Genomic DNA, 21,739 nt, shown 5'->3' on the forward strand with positions numbered 1-21,739 from the left:
AAGAAAGTTATCCCATCTGTTCTTCAGTGTTAATTATAAATGTAAAAAAAAAAAAGAGCTATTAATTTACATGCAACAAAATACTTTCTCCTTTTCTAAAAAAAAGAGAATGAGCCATTTAAATGCATACATGATCTTTCCCAGACTTTTTTGCGCGCGTGTGTGTGTGTGCAAGAGGTTGTCTTCTGGTTATTCATTCCAGAGGAGATAAAACCTCTCCAAAAATGAGGAAGGTACTTTATTAAGCTTAAACAGCAATCTGGGAAATAAAAACCCTGATAGGATGGGAGATTTTTTTTTTTTTTTGCAAACGTGCATACAGCCAGGCCTGGTACGAACATTATTTATGGTTGCCTGCGGTGCAAAAATGTAAACAGCAAATGGCAAAGATGTGTTTGAATTAAAACTGGGACTAGCTGACATAAAACCACGGAACGGTCTAATTGCACAGGGACTGGTTGTGTGAAGGGCCTCTCTCTGATATACTTCTGGCTGATCCAGTAAGGTGGGAATGAAGGTACTCCAGAGGTCTTCAATTTAAACACCTCCAGGGATTGGTACGACTCTGATTCTGGCAAATATCCCAAGAGGAATATTGAAAACTGGGCTTCCCCAATAGAATGAAGAGACTCTTCGTCCCGATAAACCCCTTTTATTTAGCTTACAGTGAATTCCTCCCGGCCAACGGTCTTTCAAGAGATTTCCCAATTACAGATCTTTATCAGGTTTGGAGAGTTGCCGTGCTGATATCTTTCAGACGCCACACTGTAGCAGACAATACTTCTGCTGAAGAGGAACAGATCTTCACCCAAATGAACTTAATTGTCTCCTGCAAAACCCCACTTCCCTTTCGCTCCTCTTTTATTCCCTGTGGGAGGGGCTATTCACCATCCACCTGTGGCTTTGCTCCCAAGTCGACCTTTATTCCTTCTTAGCTGTTCCCTTCTCCTGGTAGCTCTGTGCATTCGCACAGAGAACAGGCTCCAGCTGTTCTTCTGCCTCACTGATGTCCGACTCCGAAGGCAGCTGATAACCGTCAGATGGCCCTGGGCCCATCTTTGCTTCCGACGCATCCCAGGCTCCACGACTGGCCCGTGTTCCATGCCTTGACCCTTAGTAGATCAGATTCTTGTAGAGAGCTTAAACCTTTACCTTCATTTGAACTGTCCGGATCTCCTGATTTCCCCATGCTTGACACCAGGTCTCCAACCCTCCACTCTACACTGACTTACAACAGTTCATTCAGTGACTGTTCGAAACGACGGCACTGAAGAGAGAGACCGATCACCGTTTTCCACACTTACGGCCTCTGAGGCATCCCTATGGGTCACGTGATCAAAATTGCTTGGCAACTGGTTCATATTTATGACGGTCACAGTGTCTGGGAAGTCACGCGATCCCTTTTGCCAACCATCTCACAAGTGAAGTCCACGGGGAAGCCAGATTCACTTAAAATCCAGTGTTACACTTAACGACGGTGGCAAGAAAGGATGTAAAATGGGGCCAAATTCGCTTAACACCTGTCTTGCTTAACAACAGAAATGTTGAGGTCCATTAAGGGCCTAAGGCGAGGACTACCTGGTCATTTGCCTTCTTGCTATTAGCCATGTTGTTGTTGCTTTTTTTCTTAAAACTTCTGACATTCGTTGCTGCTCTCTGCTGGCCAATGCTGAAATCCAGAACAAACCAGAACCAACTCTTGACAAGTGAAGGAACAAGCGGTCAAGAAATACACCCATAATCATATATATATATGCTAGGAATCTACAGAATGCTAATTTTACTCCCCTCACTCTTTGACTAAGCTATTATCTATAAAAATACAGTTATAATCCAATAGTAATAATAGATTATTATGTATTATATATTATTAATACAGTTATTCTACAAGGGATAGGAAGTAACTGCCATTTAATATTTTCTATGAGATATTTAAATCACTATCAAAATGTATTAGAGAAAAATATGATTAGTTTTACTATAGAATGTGTTTATTTGTATGACTTTATATTTTTTTACTTTTGTATAGTTGTATATTTTAATCTTTTGTGTTCAAATGAAGTATTTTTTAAACTTAAAAAAAAAGAAGAAATACACCCACAATCTTAAGAGCATCAAGGATTGCAGTGCATAACACTTTAGACTTTTTTTTTTTTTAAAAAAGAAGGTATTTATTGTGTTCTGTTACCCCCTGCAGTCATTCCAGTGAAAAATATTCTGCGCAGAGATCGTCTTTTTTTCCAAAGAGGCCTCGGGGTTGCTGATATTCCAATGGAACATCCTTCGATTCTTTCTTAATATCCCTATCAAATATCTTTGGGGGTGGAGAGGGAGGGAGGGAAAGAGGGAGGGAAAGAGGGAGGGAGAGAAGAAAAAACAATTTATTTTCCATGTTCCCTCACAGAGTTTCTTTTCTTTTTTTCTCCAACAATCAATACCAGCTTGGTTGTGTCTGACATTTCCCAGACTGCTTTTGAGACAACAACACCAATCCTTCAGCTGCCATTGTACAAATATATATATATACACATATACATATATACATATATATATACACACACACACACACACACACACACACATATATATATAGTTGCACTTAGAAAGGGCTGTAAGCACTGTGAAGTTGTATATAAGTTAAGTGCTATTGCTCTTTTCTTTCCTTCCTTCCTTCCATGTTGCGCAGTGGTTAGAATCTTCATTTAAAGACCCCCATAATCCCTTGCGGAGTGGAGCTTGGTCAACTGAATGGAGCTAGCAGAATGCTTACTGGCCGGATGCCCTTCCTGTCGCCGACGCCGAATTTTATTCAGCAGATAAATGCTCATTATGCCCCGAGAGAGAAATATCTGCCTTTACCTAGGATCGAAGTCACAGCCTCCCGACTGTGAGGCAAGAGCCCCACCTCTAAAGCCACCGCACCACGCACCAGTGGTTAGGAGGCAGGCTTGCAGGCTAATTCGGCCAACAGTTCGATTCTCACCGGCTCAAGGTTGACTCGGCCTTCCCTCCTTCCAAGGTGGATCAAACGAAGACTCAGATCCTTGGGGGGGGGAGGGGCAACAGGCTGACTCTGTGAACCGCTTAAGAGAGGGGCTGTGATATATGTGAAGCGGTATATAAGTCCTAAGGGCTGTTGCTATTCAGACGGACGCGCCTTACCTGGAAGGCCATCCATTTTAGAATCTCAAGACTTTTGACTCCCAGAATTCCCCAGCCCGCCATGGCTACTGCTGGCAACTACTCAACGGGAGATTTCCAAGGGATAGAAATTGTCCCCATGCTTTATAGGGACAGCATTACCTCAAAGGATGTCAACTCTAGGATCTTGGACAAATCCTGTTCCATCTGGGAGAGAGGCAGGTTAATTTCTTCCGCAGCTTTAGCGACGTCAGGATGATAATGGTTCTGCAATGTCTACAGAACCCCCCAAAAAGAAAGACACGGTTGCCTGACATCTATTAAAGCCTTGACAAATAGCTATCATTCCATCACCAAAGACAGTCCCTCCATGCTTCCAGGATCCTTACGTTAGGAACGCAGCTATGGTACACCAGGGGTCCCCAACAGAGGTGGTATTCAGCCGGTTCTGACCGGTTCTAGAGAACCAGTAGTGTTGTGGTTAGCTGGCAGCCGGTGCAAGACGGTTGAGGAGAGCGAGGATTCAGATGAGGGGCCAGGACCATTAGGGAGTGGAGTGCTGCATTCGGAGATTGTGGGGGCTGGCAGCAGCGATGAGGAGGCTCCCGAGGAGCCTGTGCCAAGTGCGTGTGCGCACAGGACTGCTCGTAGGAAAGAGCAGCTGCAGCAGCACGGGCGACTCGGGAGTAAAGCTGCAAGGTAATGGCCCCTCCTTCAAGAAGATAAAAGCCAGCCTGTGAAGCGAACGTTCTTTGCAGGAAGCAAAAACGTTTTGAAACTCCAACCTCGTGGACACTGCAGTATCTTGTTGGTTTTTGAAGACTCTTGTGCTGTAAACTATTTCTTATCTGTTATTCTTCGCAGCTTCGCAGAATTTTGGCGAGGCTTGTGCTTATCAAAGTTAATTAGTTTGCAGTAGCCTTTTAACCAGGGATTCGTAAGAATCATTAAAAGGTTTCTGTTCCCTTTGGTTCATGTTTGTTTTATTGAAAAAGGGTTTGGGTCAGAACAGGTAGCAGAAATTTGGAGTAGTTTGGAGAACTGGCAAATACCACCTCTGACTGGCCCCGCCCCCATCTATTCTCTGCCTCCCGAGTCCCAGTTTATATTATTAATATGCACAATATCTCTATTACTATAACACTCCTCTTGACATGTTTAGTTCTATAAACCTCTTTGCTATATTTCACTAATCTATTAGCTATTTCTAGATTTCATATTTTTTCTCTAGCCTTCGATAAAATAGTTCCCATATCTTACAATATTCACTTTGTTCCTTCTCTTTAATTGCAAGTGTTAATCTATTCATTTCTGCACATTCTAATATTTTTCTAATCACATTGTCATTACTAGGATGACACAATCCGTCTTCTTCCCTGATGGATTGATACCAGAATTCCACCAACTTCTTCTTAGATCAGGGGTCAGCAACCCGCAGCTCTGGAGCTGCATGTGGCTCTTTCATCCCTCTGCTTTGGCTCCCGGTCACCGGTTGGCTCCACAATTGATAGGGTGTTCGGTTAGGAGAGGTGGAGGAAAAAGGGCGCTGTGCTAGGGGGAAGACTCTATGGTTGGGGAACCGAACTTCCGGTCGACATAAGGATGCTACGCTAGGAGGACTCTATGGTGGGGGAACCGAACTTATGGTTGCCTCCAGAACTGAATGGGGGGCTTCTGGTTAGGACCTTTGTGGCTCTTTTGAATGTTTAAGGTTGTCTTAGATGAAAAACCTACCTTTATTTCCCACAAGGAACTCTCCATAGCCCTGCTTTCCAAGGGGTCCTTTTCATCCATCTTATAAGGATCATCTGGCATCTCTAAAGAAGATAAAGGAAAGAATAAGCCATCCATGCGCCACGGTGGCGCAGTGGTTAGAGTGCAGTACTGCAGGCTACTTCTGCTGACTCCCGACTGACTGCAATTTGGTAGTTTAAATACATCACCAGGCTCAAGGTTGACTCGGCCTTCCATCCTTCTGAGGTTACAGGGTTGTAAAGCTGTCAACTCATAAAATATTTCTGCGGTCTTTTAGAGTTGCCAACAGAAAGGGAGAGGAAAGCAGCCGGGCAGCTTGCATTCCATAAATGTTTTCAAAGATAGTTTCTAGGCAACTGAAGTTTCTGCCGCGCAAAATTCTAACTGGAGAGCATGATTGAGGACTCTTGGCTATGGATGTGTCCCATTGGAGAATGTGAATTACGATACACACAGAGGGGGGGAGGGAAAACCAGGGCCAAGGGTGATGGTGAATTACATGTCTCAGAATCGGCTGCACCTAGACAGTGCTGGCATGTTAACTCCCAATAAATCCTTTTGAAGTTTTGGAAGTTTGGCTCGAGACTCATGATTTAAATGGAGGTAACTACCGGAGCCCTGACAAAAGCACTGCAAAGTGGCATATAAGTCTAAGTGCTATTGCTATGACAGCTTTGTAGCTCTGGGGTGTCAGGTCTTCTCCTTGCATTCCATGGTCCCAAGAAAGGGTAGATGTTTCTCCTCCAACCCCCATCACTAAGGAAACCCTCTTCATGAACCGATATTGTGGGGATCGGCTGGGCTAGAAAAAAAAAGCATCACAAAGAACTTGATGTGACTGCTTTGTGCATTGAACAAGCCAAACTGGAGCAAAGCCCAGCCAGATGTTCTCCGGTGTCTTCAGCAGATCCTTGAGGAGATACAATCCAGGTTGTATGTACACATTTGCGGCTTTTTTCAGCCTTCCTCCTCAAAGTTTAAGTCAACCTCAACCAAGCGGGTGAAAACGCAGCCTTTCTGAGCTCCCTCACCTGCTGGGCCGTTGGGCCTGTGGATGAGCACCAGGCAGGATGGATGCCTCCTCAAGAGGTTACAGATGAACGGAATGACAATCAGCAAACCATCAGGCGGGGTGGTGAGCGCCAGGCGGGAGAGGCGTTTGGCAAAGGCTGCCACCAGATATGCCGGCAAGTGCCTGTTGGGAATAGAAGAGACTAAGAAAAGGGAATTTTTGTAGCTTGGGGTTGAACTGTACAGTCCTTGGTACTCTTGGTTTGTTGTTTTCCTGAAGACACGGTGGCTTTCTAGCAGACATTTCATGACCAAACTAGGTAACGCCCTCAGTTGTTAGAAGGGAGGGAGGAAAGTTTGCAGGGAGGAGAAGGAGAAGGAAGGGTAGGAGGAGGATGACTGTGGAGTCTTTGGTGCTCTCTGAGCTTGGTTGTTTTCTTGCAAAAGTTTCATGATCCCACTAGGGAACATCATCAGTATTAGAAGGGAGTGGGCTTTGCTCTGTTTATACCCCAATACAATACACCAATATCCCAACTGGTTGCCAACACAGGCAACCAAGCTAACAGCAAACATCCTAATCAAGAAACTACCAAGTACATTCCCTACCAACATTGACAGGGCAAACCACTAGTATGTAAATAGAGAATAAACCCCACCCCTTTCTGGCACTGATGATGTTACCTAGTTGGGTCATGAAACGTCTGCAAGAAAACAGCCAAGCTCAGAGAGCACCAAGGACCTCACCATTAGAAGAGACATGGACGCTAAGAGTGTTTTACCCATAACCCACCCAACTCCACAATGCTAACATAATGTTCCTTAAAAACACCCTTTCTGTTTAGAGAGGTCAGTCCTGAATGATAAAGGCATTGTAGTTAGTCCTTGTTTAGCGACTGCCTTGTTTAGCAACTTCCCACAATAGCAACGGGAAATAAAAGTAATTTTAGGACCAACTCTTCCACTGATGACATTGGCAGGTCTATAAAAGGAAAATGGAAGTCTGGTTGTAAGCACACTCAAGAGTTAAGACTTCGCTTCAGTGAACACCTGAACTTCCTATCCCAAATGCAGTCGCTAAACAAGGACAAAAATGTGGGACACTGGTCTCATTTATTGTGGGTGGTTTTTTTCCCCCAGGGGTTGGGCTGGAGATGCCATCAAGGAAACAGACTCTACGCCTAGGTTATTAATGGGATACTGATGGGAAACGGCACACGAAGGTCTGGGGTGAAGCATCAAACCTTGACTTACGACGAAGACAAGAACAAGTCCAACAAACGGAAGAACCGAGCGCGGTATTTTACGTGGAAGATAGAGGGGTCCAGAAGACTGTAGAGTTTTGTGTAGAAATCTGGATATTCCCTACAAAACAAAAACAACACAGAGATTAATGAAATGTTGTTTTTCAACATTCCCAACCGACGCTTCCCAACTTTTCAGAATAAAGGCAGTCCTCGACTGACGACCACAATGGAACCCAAAATTTCTGTTGCTAAATGAGTAATGTGTGAATGGGGGAACTAAAAGCCTTTGGCTGAAGAACAAATAATTTTTTTCTAGGACTTGTTAAGACACTTACAGGTTATGTTGGAGAATCAAAACAAACAGTCCATTCAAGGCAAGAAGGCTGATGGCTCCACCTAAAAGAGATGTACAAAGCGAGGTTAAGGATCACAGAATAACCAAGTTGGAAGGGACCTTAGAGATCTTCTAGTCTAACTCCCTGCTCAAGAAGGAAACCTAAGTTAAAAAGGGAGTTAGAGCTATTTTATCGAGAGACCCGGCAGAATTGCCGATGACGTTCGGAGCCACCCGATGTGACGCTAGTAGTTGCCGACAGGTTCACCCAATCCTTTCTCAAGACCGGGCCCTCTTTTCTTGCGCCATCGTTTCTTCCCTCAATTCCAAGGTCAACCCTACATTCTTTGGCACCCCGACTCACCAACATCGTAAGCCACGGTCAAGAAATCCATCAAAAGGGTGGGCTCGTTCAGGTGGGGCAAGATGGAGTCATGTAGAATGACCAGCACTTTTTTGTACAGGCTTCCAGGTAGCTACACAGGGAAAGAGAGAAAGGGGAACACGCTGTGTAAGGGAGATGGATGCTACAATCAACTATATTTTTTTCGAGGATGGCCTGATGCAAAGGTTGAATGATGTTGGGTCTTCCTTCCTTCCTTCCTCTCTCCGTTTTCCTTTCTTCTCCCTTCCTTCCTCCCCTCCCCTCTCCGTTTTCCTTTCTTCCCCGCTCCCTGTCTCTTTCTTCCTCCTTCCCCACGTCTCCATTTTCCTTCCTTCCTTCCCGTTTTCCTTCCTTTTTTTCCCTCCCTCCCATTTTTTTCCTTCCCCTCTCCGTCTTTCTTTCCTTCCTTCCCTTCCTCCCCATTCTCCTTCTCCTCTTTTTCTTCCTTCCCCTCTCCTTGTTTTCCATCCTTCCTTTCCATTTTCCTTCCTCTCTGTCTTCCTCCCTCCCTCCCTTCCTGAAATATTCTAATCTCTCCTGATTAAGGTGCATTCCAGGCCAGACTTTTATGGATGAAATTACTACTCAGGTGTGACATTAACTCCACAACCAAGACCTTTGAACTCCTCAATGCCCCACACCTTATATTTCAGGAATCCAAGCCACATCCTCTCAAAAGCCCGTCTGTGTTCCTGGGGGAAGAAAAAAAAAAGTTACGGAGAAAGAAGTGAAGCATCCTTCACATATTAACATTTTAATATGTGATGTATAACAAAGGAAAAGTACAATAAAAATATTTGAAAGGAAGTGAAACAGCCTTCAGAATGAACCATATCGTGCAGGCTTAAATGGGAAAAGCCAAGCGTGTCTGTCAAAACACATCCAAGTTCTTTTTTTAAAAAAAAAAAAACAATTTTATTTGGGTTTTCACAAAAGAAAAAGAAAAATAGAACATCCTTTTTTAGCGAACAGCATGGTTCCAGGCTTTCACATCTCCATACAGATATAATTTCAGTTACATATTCATCTTTCATATTCCATTGCTTATCACTACTTTATATATTCTCTATTTGCTTTTTCTCAAATACCTCCCCCGGGCTTATTTTATAGTTTTCTCATTCATTTCCGGATCTATTTCATTTCCTTTTCAAAATTTACATATTTTCATGGTCATTATACTTATACTTTGATCTGTCCTGTTTACAGTTTCACTACATATTCTTATTTCATCGTTCCCGCAAAAATTCCTCCACATTTACATTCAAATACATCCAAGTTCTTGAGATGTTTCCGGAGGCTACCATGCCAGGCCCAGCAACTTGACTTCCCACAACCTGGTAAGGTTGGTCCTTATTTTCTGGCCTACCCTGTTGTATCACCTCTTCAATGACATTCCCCAGAAATGCAACACAAGCCCACCCTTGATATTTGCCTTAAACAAGGATAACAGAAGAGCAACAACGAATAATCTCATTAAAAAGATCTACCTTTAGTTTGGACACTTTCCATTCCTCCTGATTAGCTGTTGAGAGAGAGAGAGAGAGAGAGAGAGTCCCAATGAAAAATAAAAACAAAAAACAGCAGTGAGAATCGAGACAACCTTTGAAAAGTTTCCTCCCAAAGTTTTGGAATAATTTAGACTTTAATCATTTAGATTTAGATCATTTGGACCTGATGGATTGCTTAACCACGAATAAGCCGAGTTCAGTCTTGGCACATCTGTCAAGATCATAATTCTGGGCTGACACACAGATGCAAGAAGCCAGGAAATTTCACTCACCGTTATTCACTAGAAATTTTTTTATCTCGCTTTCTTCACTCGGCATGATGATGGATGAAATGAGAGTGAAGGCATTCTTTTGGTAAATCGGAAAAGGAGCCTGTGGAAAGGAAAAACAGATTATAAAACTGCAGATATTTTAATCGTTTTGCGGCAAGAACCAGATATATATACAAGACGCTTTTTCTCCCATAACCTCTAAAAACATACAAAATATGATGCAATTCTCTTATTTTGAAAATTACTTTTATTTTGCCATTTCCGCACGAGTAAAACTCATCCCACCTCCTCCTCCTATTTTAATTCCCTTTTTCTGTTCCTTTGATTTTAAAACAGTTAATTGCTTCAGTGTGGTTTGTGTTGTTTTTACTCTATAATTTATAGGCATTTTTTTAATTTAATTTATAGACATTTCTTCCTTTTCATAACTGCTTGTGGGGGAGTTTTTTTTGTCTTCCACCAAGGATATTTGGAGCTTTGAAGCAAAGTGAAGGAATAAAAGGGGCTTCACCTGTTTTTTGTGACTGCTTATTTTGTATCCCACCCTGGGTCATCACACCCAATTAGGTCACATCATCAGTGCTAGAGTGAGGTTTGTGGAGGAGGAGGAGGAGGAGGGGATGGCAATAGAGGTTTCATTTTAGTAGGGATAGTCTGCCTGCCTTCAACCTCGGTGTTGAGGAAGTCCTGGGAGACAGAAAAGAACTGGCTGCAGTGGTATTGACTCCGAAGATCTGACCTCAAAAAAGAAATATATAAAACGGAGTTCCGCTCTCAGCCAGGACGTCGAGGTTACCTGTTTGGCCTTAGGCATCACGGTGCCCAGGTTTTCAGCCACCGCCTTCATCACAAAGAACCGGACGTCATCGTGTTCCATGTATTCCTGGAAACGCGAGATTAGGAGCGAGGAATTCTGATCAGTCTGGATTAGACCCTCCACCACTACCTGAAAAGGAGGCAAAGAGAATTAAGAGGCAGAATCGGTCCCATTTGCATTACTGTGATACTGCCATTCAATTGGGAGAAAAGTGGGAGGGACGGGGGACGATTCAAATGTAATCCTTTCCTATTGCTTTTGGCAACTGCAATTTTATAGCTTGTATCATGGCACCTGAGCGTCCTGAGATTTTCTCACCTATTAGGGAATGTATTAAGGGGGGAGGGCCATGTGGGTTGTTTCACTCTGAAAGCCAGCAGAAGATGGCCGTGGGAATGTCTGCTTATCTGGTTCTCAGGGCAGCCGGTTACAATAACATCTTCACACCTGTGGATTGGCTGAATCCACATCGGACTGGAAGGAGAGGGTCTCTACTACCTTAATTCTAATTGTATTGACCGGTACCGATCTGTGGATCATTTTGTACCAGGCCGCAAAGAATGAAAGTAGGGCCTACTTTGCTTGGGCGCCGCCATCTTGTTTCGATGGCGTTTGAGAAAGTGCTTCCGGGTGAGTTTGTCAGTTGTCAAGCGGCGTTTGGGTGCTGAAGGAATCCTCAGGCCTTAGTTTTGTCGAAGGGGGAGGCAGCTTCAAACGAAGAGCCGTCCTGATGGCAGTGGAGTCTCACGTTACTCAGGAGGTTATTAAGAAAGAGCCCAGGCGAGAAGGTACAAAGGAGGAGTTGAAGGTGGCAGGGAGAAGCGGGGGACGGCTGGCTGGCCGGTTGCTCGGCTCGCCTTGGTCGTGCGTGCTGATGTCGGTACCGGTCCGTGGATCATTTTGTACCAAGGCCACAAAGAATTAATAATCGTGAAACTGGTCCCTGGTACAAAAAAGGTTGGGGACCACTGGCTTAAGGGAATTCAGAGTCTGCTTTGATTGTCCTGCTTTCACTTCTGCTCAATAAAAGGTTCCTTTTGAAATACTTAAGTTTCAAACTTAAGTTTTCCTTTCTTGAGTTAGAAGGGAGAGCCAGATGCTTACACTGTCACGCCTTTCCTGGGAGATTTAAATTCTCTCTCTCAGAAGGGAGAAACCCCACACAAGTTTGGAGAAGTACAACAAAGAATCTGGGGGAGATTTCACCCATTCAGGATCCTCAAAGTTGCTAATTTTCTCAGAATGGGGAGAGAGAGGAGAGAGGAAGAAGAAATGGAACCGAATGTTGAATCAAGAAAAATTCTACTACAGATAGTCCTCGACTTACAACTACAATTGGGCCCAAGTTTTCTGTTGTTCAGTGAGACATTTCAGTGAATTTTACCCCATTTTACCTCTTTTCTTGCCACCGTCGTTAAGTGAATCACTGCTGTTGTTACATTAGTAACACTGTTGTTAAACAAATCTGGCTTTCCCATTGACTTTGCTGGTTTGAAGGCCGCAAAAGATCATGTGACGCCCCCCCAAGGACACTACGATGGTCCTAAATACGAGTCAGATACTATGCATCCAAATTTTGATCATGTGGCCACGGAGATGCCACAATAGTCGTAAGGGTAAAAAATGCTCATCGGTCACATTTTTTCAGTGCCCTTGCAACTGTGAAGCATCACTAAATGGACTGTTGTAAGTTGAGGACTCTACTTGTATTATTCCGGGTCGTCGCACATTCTAATTCGGACAACAGGAATCAAAGCGGAAGATAAGCACAGAATGACCGTATCAGAATTCATACGACTTACTTGTAAAAGCTCCCGCGGGAAATTGAAACTCCATTCGTTCTTGACCAAAGGGTGTTTAGCTTCCAATTCAACAAATTTCATCAGAGTACAAAGAGCCATTTCCTTCCACCAAAAACGGACAACAGGCAAAACAGAAGAGCAAGAGAGATGTTGAATATTAAGTCCAGTTTTTTTTTTCCTCTCCTGCAAAATATTCTTCAAAAATCTTGCGTTTTTAACACTTTGGTGGTGGTGTGGCCTGCTGGCGGCAGAACTTGGAGCAGTGAGGAGGTTGGGGAGGGCCAGTCCTGGAGTCTGGGGAAGGCTCTGCATCGGAGGCAGAGATGGGGCCAAGGCCGTCTGACCGTTATCAGCTGCCTTCGGAATCGGACAGCAGTGGGGCAGAAGAACAGCTGGAGCCTGTTCCCAGTGTGCGCATACACAGAGCTGCCAGAAGAAGGGAACAGCTAGGGAACAAGGTTCTACTTGGGAGTAAAGGCTCAGGTGGATGGTGAATGGCCCCCTCCCATAGGGAATAAAGAGGAGCGAAAGGGGAGTGGGCTTTGCAGGAGACAATTAGTTCATTTAATGAGGGTGAAGATTTGCTCCTGACTCCTTGCCAAGTATTTTCTGCTTACATCATCGCGCTTGGGAGTTATTGGCCTGGCAGCTCTCCGAGCCTGATAAGGGTCTGTGATTGCAAATCACTTTTGAAAGACTGTTTGCTGGGATTTTGCTGGATGTGAATGAGAGGAATTCACATTAGCCTAAATAAAAGGGGTTCTGTCAGGACGAGGAGTCTGCTTCGGGATTTTCGGAAGCCTAGGTCAGAAAAGGAAGCTGAGAAGTACTAAGCCACTGTTTCACTGTGATTTGCAGAATAAGACTCAGCTAGCTAAATGCACAAAAGTTGCTAAGCAGGAATAGAACAGGCCCCATTGCACTAAGTTAGTGTTTTTCAAAGTTGGTTTACTCTAAGGGGGCTGGGGAATTCTGGGAGTTGAGGTCCACCCCTCTTCAAGTTGCCAAGTTTGAAAAACACACCTTGAACGCAATGGGGGAAAATTAGTTCATTGATTGAAGGTGTTGATTTGGGGCGAAGAGAGACAATGGCGGAATTACAGCAAAAGCCAAAGTAAATTGACTTTATATAGTTATGCTTCTTGGGGGAAGAGAACCCTTTCGGGACAAGAGTTGGACACAGTAAAATAAAATAAATATTTGCTAGGGAAGAAATTGTGCAGTACATGCTGAACTGCGCCAGACCCAGAATTTTGTGGCCTTTGGTCTTAGAAAATTAGAATGTAGAGCCTCGGTGGCACAGTGGTTAAGATTCATGAAATGAAAAGCTGGCTTTTTGACAAACTCACTTTGACCTGGAAAGCTTCGTGTGCCATCAGTTCCCCCAGACAAGTGGTACAGCTGTTGTAGCGATGTCTCATCCAAATTTTATATTTCTCTTCTGCGCTGTAATTTCCTAAAACAAAGCAAGGCATGGACCGGAGAAAGATGAAGTGAAGCTGTGAGGTCATCAACTACCATATATATTCGGTATAAACCCAGCCACGAATAAGCTGCCTCACAAAATTGCAACCAACATTGTTTAAATGAGTCGATTCAGGAGAGCCCTGTACCTCTCGTATCGAATCCTTTAAGAAAGATGCAGCTGCTTTAATGAACCCAGAAGGGCTGTGCTCAACAGAGGTCCAAAGCACTTCTTGTTAAGTAATATTTGAAGCATGCACAGCCTTAAAACTATCCCAAAAGGTCTGCTTAAGAAAACGTCTAGAACTGCAAAAAAAAACCCAACCCTCCAGGAAGAAAAAAAAGAGAGACCCAGCTGCTTTAATGAACCCATAGCGGCTGTGCTCACCTCAACCCCAAAGCAACTTTTGCCAAATAAAATCTGAGGCACGCACAGCCTTAAAAACTACCCCAAAGGATTGCTGCGAAAAAACACCCCCAAACCAGGGGGAAAATTCCATTGAAAGCAGCCGCATCTTCCTGATAAACCAGGAAAGATGCTCAACTGTTGCCATATCACCCATGCTCGCGAACGGCCTAAAATTTCCCTACTCTTAGTCAGACCCGTGTCCCGTTTACCACACCCACAGCTCTTTCCTACCAAGGCATCCTCTTACCTTGGACAGAGTCTTCCTCAGGGGGAAGTTTGCCCACAAAGAGTTCGCCCCGTGTGAGTAAAGCTCCGAAGAGGCGGCTGCATGTCCGGATGGCACACAGGATTATCTCCTTGTCCTCGGCCTGTGAGGTGAAGAAACCAGGATTTGGGGAAAGAGAGGGAGTAAATCATAGCATTGAGAGACAGCTACATGAAACATTCAGGGAAAGTAGAAGGTTGCCTGTTGAAAGCAGCTGCGTCTTCCGGAGGAACAAGGACTTGGCAGCCGCTCTGCATATGCTCAGGAGCAGTGAGTAATTGCCTTGCCCTCCTTGCTCAGTTCATTCTCTGCGCTTTTTCTTCCTACACCAAATTCTCTCAGAAATATGAAGATGGATTCGTGCAGGCGATTGGAAACAGCCACATCTTTCCGATGGACCAGAGACAGAAGGTTTCCTCCAATTGGGGAGGGGTTCAGGAAGCAGGTCCAACTAGGATACCTCTTTTATTTGGGGAGGGGCGGGGGGGGGGGAAAGCTAGGAAGTTTGCTTGAGAAGCTGGGATGATGTGAAATTCGGCAGCTGGACTGACCCTCTTAAGTCAGAAGTCTCCAAACTTGGCAACTTTTAAGACTTGTGGATTTCAATTCTGGGAGTTGAAGTCCACAAGGCTTAAAGTTGCCAAGTTTTGGGGGACCCTGCTCTCAAAATTTCTCTGGCCAGAGAAAAATAAAGAGAGCCTTGTGGATCAGCAAGGGGGAAAAAATGTTTTTGAGAATGACCTGAGCAATCCAGAAGGGCAGGGAAAGACCGAGGGGCTGGGGGCTATGGGGGTTGTAGTTGGGGAAGGTCCCGTGCACACAGCACTCCAATATATACAGGCATGTGCGTGCACGCCCACTGCCTCCTACCCACCCAAGAAGGAAGGTTGGATTCTCCAGTTGGATGCCTTGCGCCCATCTGCAAAATCTCCGCAAGCTCTGGAGGCGGCGGGGTGGTGCAATCACATACATACACACACGCAAAGCCTTCCAAGGGCCCGAGACAATTTCATGTGCATACAAAACACACACACACACACACACATCCTTCCAAGGGTCCCAAACTATTGCTTGTGTGCACAACACACACAGTCTTCCAAGGCCCCAGAGACTATTGCATGTGCACACAACACACACACACACACACACACACCCTTCCAAGGGCCCGAGACTATTGCATGTGCATTACCACACACACACATCCTTTCAAGGACCCTACTGCATGTCCGTACAAACACACACCCACACACAAGTTCTTCCAAGGCCCAAAGACTATTGCATGCGCATAACACACACACACACACACACACATACCCCCTTTCAAGGACCCTATTGCATGTGCGCACCACACACACACACACACCCTTCCAAGGGCCCCGAGACTATTGCATGCGCATACCACACCCACACCCACCCACACACCCTTCCAAGAGCCCGAGACTTGCATGTGCGCACCACACACAAACACACACATACCCTTCCAAGGGCCCCGAGACTATTGCATGTGCATACCACACACACACACACACACACACACACACACACACACCGTTTCAAGGACCCTACTGCATGTGCGCACAACACACAAACACACACATACCCTTCCAAGGGCCCCGAGACTATTGCATGCGCATACCACACACACACACACACAAACTCTTTCAAGGACCCTACTGCATGCGCGCACAAACCCCCACCCCCGCCCCCTTCCAAGGGACGGAGACGGTTGCGTCCCCCGCCGCGCTGCCTTGCACCCACCTGCAGAAGCTCCAGGATCTCGAAGACGCGGTTGGCGCCTCGGCGGCTGCCCAGCGTCTCCTCCAAGCAGGCGGCCAGCCGGGCTTCGGCTTCTCGCACCGCAGCCTCCGCCATGGGGTCCGTCCAAACTCCAGAGGTTCCCCCACCCCGCCGGCTGCCCACGTGCGCGGAAGGAAGGAAGGCCGGCCAGGCGCCGCCTCGGCCACCGGCTCCTCCTCCTCCTCCTCCCATTCCCGGCGTTGCGAGCGAATTGCAACCCAAGCGCTCCGCCCCTGGGCGGGTGGAGCTCCGGGGCGCCTTTGCAAATGCCTTGGCCGGCTCTTGGAGGGGAGCTTTGGGTGGGTTGGGGAGGGGTGGGGGCTCGGGAAAAGGGAATGTTGGGAGCGTGGGAATGCAGCACATCTGGGAAGCGCCGGCCGCGGGAATGGTGTCGGGTCCCCTGCTTGGGCGGGAGATTGGACTAAAAATCAGGGGTCTCCAACCTTGGCAACTTTGAGACTTCAACTCCCAGAATCCCTCTGGCTGGCTGAGGGATTCTGGGAGTTGAAGTCCCCAAGTCTTAAAGTTGCCAAGGTTGGAGACCTCTGGACTGGATGACCTGCAAGATCCCTTCCAACTGTTAATCTGTATCTCGCACATCTGGCTGGGCAAAGAGGAAAGGGGCATCACCTATTGCTCCCCCTGGTCTCCCTCTCCTATCTATCTATCTATCTATCTATCTATCTATCTATCTATCTATCTATCTATCTATCTATCTATCTATCTACACACACACTAGCAGGATACCCGTGCTTTGCTATGTGGTCGGGCTTACTTTCTGGGAAGGAAAATAAGGGGGAGAAATCCTGCCTCTGCCTACTAGCATCCATCGGTATTCACCTGGCTAGCGTCCTGTCAGTGTGTGTGTGTGTGTGTGTGTCTGTGTGTAGGGCTGTTTGGAAACTGAAGCAGTATTTGCTGTGTGAGCAAGCAGGAGACAGCAAGGAGCCTGGGCGTGGCTTAGCTCAACTGTTCTGGACTGTTCTGATAACTGTAACTGAAACTCCTCTCCTCTGCTTGGGTTTTGCATTTGGAAGAGATTTCTTTTCCGGTGGGGAGGGGGAGTAGAACTCCTTAGCATCAGAGCCTGTTAATGATAATAATAATAATAATATAGGAAATCCTAATGCTCTGATGGTCCTTTTGAAAAATCCTTTCTTAGTGAGCCCCTAGAAGCCAAGAGGAACATAGGTGCCAAATTTCAAGTTTGTAGGCTTTATGGTTCTGGAGATTTCGTGATGATGCGTGAGTGGTATTTCCCTTTTATATAGAGAGATTTTAAAAACTTTTTAAAGAATAAGAATGGATACAAACCAAACTGGAACAGAGGAAACGAAATGTATATTTTAAAATTTCTTCTCTTTAAACATTCCCCCAAGGCTGATGAGGAAATATGAGAGTAAGGTAATAATCGACCTACAATAGTTCAAAGTTTAGGGATGGTTCAAAGTTACAACGGCACTGGAAAAAAGGGGCTTGTGACCATTTTTCACACTTACCACCGGTTGCAACCTTCCCCATGCTCACATGATCAACATTCAGGTGCTTGGCAACTGGCTCGTATTGATGACCTTTGCGGTGCCCCAGGATCTTGTAATCCCCTTTTGCGACTTCCTTGCAAGCAAAGTCAATGGGGAAAACGAGATTCGCTTAACAACCGTGTTACCAATTCAACAACGGCGATGATTCACTTAACAAAGTTGGCAAGAAAAGTCATAAAATAGGACAAAAACTCACCCAGCAAATTTCTCACTTAGCGACATAAATTCTGGGCTCAGTTGTGGTGCTAAGTTGAGGATTAGCTGTATTTTTTAAAATTCTTCTCTTTAAACACCCTTCAAGGCTGATGGGGAAATATGGGAATATGCAGTTGGGAGTGATTATTATTATTATTATTTTTCCTTAACACTGCACAGCTAGAAAAGTTTCAAGACAATGGGAAAAAAATTACATCGTGAGGATGATAAGGTGGCAAGAACAGACCTATTTTGACCGGCATGGCTGATTTATTAAAAAGACTTTCAAGATATTCGCCTCCATCTCCCCCTAAATGTCAGAGTGAGGGAGGCCCAGGTGAGACAAAACACACTTTTGGTACGCACCGTTACAAGAATGTTATAAAAATGTACACTTTAATACACTTTCAGGTAAGGTACAACACAAATCCTTCCAATCCTACAGTCAAGTACAAATTATTTTTTATCTTCACAAAGGTATTTACAAGTCAGTTTACCAAGGGAAGAAAGTTAAGGAACGGGCAAGTCAGAAATGTAGAACCACCAAATTGGCATTTCCCCGTGAAAATCAGACACGGAAATCACACACGTTTTTTCCGTCGAAATCAGACATACTCAAACCAGCACCGTGAAATTGAAATTGGCGACGTTCCTTTTATGCATACAGAGTTCGTTTTCAGCCATGTTCCTTTAACCTCCGTAACTTTTAAGCTGGCTGGGGAATTCTGGGAGTTGAAGTCCAACCCGCTTATCGTTGTTGAGATTTCAGGAACAGGGATTGATAGCCTGCAACCTTGTGCACACGTTAAGATTTTAGCATGTTTGGGAACAAAATTAGTTTGACTGGTAGATTTGCATGGAAGGTGGGAAGGAGAGCGACAAGATTCTTTTAAGGTGAGGGTCCTAATTTGCCAAAGTCCCAGAACAGCTCCCTCCACGATATCTTGCTTTTTCAAATGAATTATATCACTCCTCAACGGCTCCTTCTCAGAGACTAATTGATAAAATACAAGTCCATGGTATGAAATAGGTTTTGGGGTAAAAGAATTTCAACATGGTCTACCTTCACGTAGAAAGTTTTGTTTTTGTTTTTACTTTTAAAAAGCATACCTTTTTTGTAAAAAAAAAAACCCGAGGCTCCAAAATAGAAAGGATATGGTGTTAGAAGAGCAAAAAAAGAAAAAGAAAGAAAGAAAGGAAAGAAAAGCAACAATAAAGAGTAAGAAATTGTGCCTATTCCAAAGAGCGGAGATGCCGAAGTTATGTGGCCAGTAGCTGATCTCAATTTGGTAACATTTGGAGGTAGGAGAGAAATGTGTACTGTTAGAAGTTTGGCATGAGTGCCACTATATAAGTTAGTATTGGGGGGGGGGGATGAAGGAGGGAGGAGGAGGAGGAGGAGAAGAAGAAGAAGGAGGAGGAGGAGAAGAAAGAGGAGGAGGAGGAGGAGGAAGAAGAAGAAGAAGAAGAAGAAGAAGAAGAAGAAGAAGAAGAAGAAGAAGAAGAAGAAGAAGAAGAAGAAGAAGAAGAAGAAGAAGAAGAAGAGGAAGAAGAAGAAGAAGAAGAAGAAGAAGAAGGACTGTTTCTAACAACTGAAGGTCTGAAAAATACCTCTGTCTAAAATTGTGGTGTGGATATTCTCTTTTAACAAATAAAGAAAAAAATTATAATTTGCCTGAACGTCTCTCTCTCTCTCTCTTCTATCCCTGTGAAACGTAAATATAAACTTTTAAAAACAAGACCGCAAAAACGAAAGGGCCAAAACCAACGCTGGAAACCCGTAAGTTAAATTTCCTTCAGCCTGGAAGCCCCACCAAAGAACCAACAACCCAAGAACAAAACATTGGACAAGCGAAGAAACATATAGTTGGGGTTTTTTTTCCCCCGCCCCCCACTCATGAAAAAGGGGGCCGAGAACGGTGGGTGGTGATGATGAAACAGTTACTGTCACATAATATTAATACCTTAAAAAAAGAAGAAGCCCAACCAACCAAACACGTGTCTAAGCACTTAATATCTGAAACCGCGAAAAAAGGGAAGCTTAAAACGAAGAGTTTTCTCTGTACAAAACGGAAAAAAAAAAAAAGCGCACGCACACACACGCAACAAACACAAAGACCGATTAAGCAAAACAGCAAAACGCCTGCCCACCCCCCACAAACCAACGTGCCACAAGTTAATGTTTGTTTGTTTAAAAAAGGCTCAAACAACCCCCCGCCCCCAAAAACGGCAACTGAAATACGGTGTATAATTACAGATACTTACAAATCTTCACATTTCTCGGCTTCAACGGAACAGGGAGTGCTTTGGGCTAAACCTTTCCGTCCTCCCCCCACCCCGTCCCCCCCACCCCTCGGAGAAGCACAAGTGTCCGGCTTTGCACCCCACAAAGCTCTCAAGATTTCCCCCTTCCGGACAGGGGCGACGATAAAACGACCGGCGTTGCTACCATACAGGAGAAGCGATTGTGTGGAGGGGGTGGTGGTGGTGGCGGCGGTGTTTCCACCAAAAGGCCAGCGAGCGTCGGCGAGCGGTCGGGCCTAAAGGAGGACCTTAGGCAGAACGGCATTTCCTTGGGCTTCGGCTTCAAAAGCCACGGATCTCTCCGCGAAGCAGAGGAGTCTGGAGGAGAGTAAGGGTAGGAACGTCCCTTTCTGACGCAGGCGAGGGGAAGTTTCGTCGGAGAGAGAAGCCTAACTTCCGATCTCGCCGGACTGGAGACCACCCAGAGAGCCCTCTCTGTCTCTCTCTCTGTCTCTCCTTGTCTTGCTGCCAACAAATGGCAGACTACTCAGCTGGGCTTGTTTGGAGCCTTTAGCCGGACGGGCGCTCTCATCTGCACTTTCGTTGGCTGGCTCTGCCCGTCGGGCGGGGCGGGCGCCTGGCCAGGGTTCGGCACGACCGAGGCTTGGATCTGGGGGGAGGCGGTGGTCACCACTTGCTGTTGGATCAGTTTCTGGGGGACGACCTGAGCTGTGGCGGTGGTGGCTGGAATGACCTGGACTTGGTGTTGCCCCGCGGTGGTCTGGGACAAGGTGACCGTTTGGGGCTGAGCTTGAACCTGGTGGAGGAGGGGGGAGAGCAAAGAGGAGTGAGAAGTGAGGCAGGTGGGTACAGGTGGAGGTTCCTTTTCCCTGCGAGCTAAGCTCAATAGATACTTTTGGGGGGGGGGGGTCGGCTGCAGGAATGCCGGTGTGGCGTGAAGTTGTGCGTCCTGGAGGAATCATGCTTGGCTTTTATACATGAATGACAGAGTTGGAAAGGACCTTGGGGTCTTCTAGTCCAACCCCTCCTTAAGCAGCAGACCTGATAGGCTGACTCAGCCTTTCGTCCTTCCGAGGTGGGTCAAATGAGGAGCCAGGTTGTTGGGGGCAAGAGGCTGACTCTATAAACCACTTAAAGAGGGCTGTAAAGCACTATAAAGCTGTATATAAGTCTAAGGGCTCTTGCTTTCTTCCTCTCTTCCTTCCTTTCATCCATCCCTCCATGCACGGTGCACTGTGGTTAGAGTGCAGTTCTGCAGGCTACTTCTGCTAACTGCCGGCTGCCTGCAATTTGGCAGATGGAATCCCACCAGGCTCAAGGTCGACTCAGCCTTCCATCCTTCTGAGGTGGGTAAAATGAGGACCCAGATTGTCGGGGGAAATGGGCCGACTCTGTAAACTGCTTAGGGAGGGCTGTGAAAGCACTATGGAGTAATATATAAGTCTAAGTACTATTGCCCTTGCTTCCTTCCTTCCCTCCCAGTGGTTGAAATGCAGTATTGCAGGTTAACTCTACCCATAGCAAGGGGTTC

General features: G+C 45.6%; 2 protein-coding genes across 9 annotated transcripts in view; both read right to left on the reverse strand.

Annotated features, from left to right (window-relative positions):
* Positions 1 to 636: 636 nt before the first annotated feature.
* On the reverse strand, positions 637 to 16,389 carry NOC4L (nucleolar complex associated 4 homolog). Of its 2 annotated transcripts, XM_087913439.1 has the most exons (16): positions 16,169 to 16,381; positions 14,393 to 14,513; positions 13,622 to 13,728; positions 12,273 to 12,374; positions 10,450 to 10,599; positions 9,654 to 9,753; positions 9,361 to 9,395; positions 8,515 to 8,565; positions 7,853 to 7,964; positions 7,490 to 7,550; positions 7,162 to 7,272; positions 5,928 to 6,091; positions 4,876 to 4,958; positions 3,304 to 3,417; positions 2,189 to 2,314; positions 637 to 1,669 (listed from the first exon to the last, which is right to left on the reverse strand). In XM_087913439.1, the coding sequence occupies exons 1-15, from the start codon at positions 16,280 to 16,282 to the stop codon at positions 2,198 to 2,200; spliced, it is 1,542 nt and encodes a 513-aa protein (XP_087769565.1). In that variant the 5' UTR covers positions 16,283 to 16,381; the 3' UTR covers positions 637 to 1,669; positions 2,189 to 2,197. The 2 variants fall into 2 exon arrangements, with proteins under 2 accessions (XP_087769565.1, XP_087769564.1); XM_087913438.1 differs by lacking the exon at positions 637 to 1,669 and having other exon boundaries at positions 2,145 to 2,314; positions 16,169 to 16,389.
* Positions 16,390 to 18,311: 1,922 nt separating this feature from the next.
* Positions 18,312 to 21,739, reverse strand: part of EP400 (E1A binding protein p400) — an 81,414-nt gene continuing 77,986 nt past the window's right edge. For all 7 annotated transcript variants that reach the window (XM_087913434.1, XM_087913436.1, XM_087913432.1 and 4 more), the window contains one exon: positions 18,312 to 21,004. In XM_087913434.1, coding sequence (XP_087769560.1) covers positions 20,735 to 21,004 — 270 coding nt within the window. In that variant the 3' untranslated portion in view covers positions 18,312 to 20,734. The remainder of the gene's footprint in view (positions 21,005 to 21,739) is intronic.

Source organism: Pseudonaja textilis, chromosome 15 (assembly GCF_049901715.1).
Source record: "Pseudonaja textilis isolate UNSWEBS1 chromosome 15, rPseTex1.2, whole genome shotgun sequence".
Lineage (NCBI taxonomy): Eukaryota > Metazoa > Chordata > Lepidosauria > Squamata > Elapidae > Pseudonaja > Pseudonaja textilis.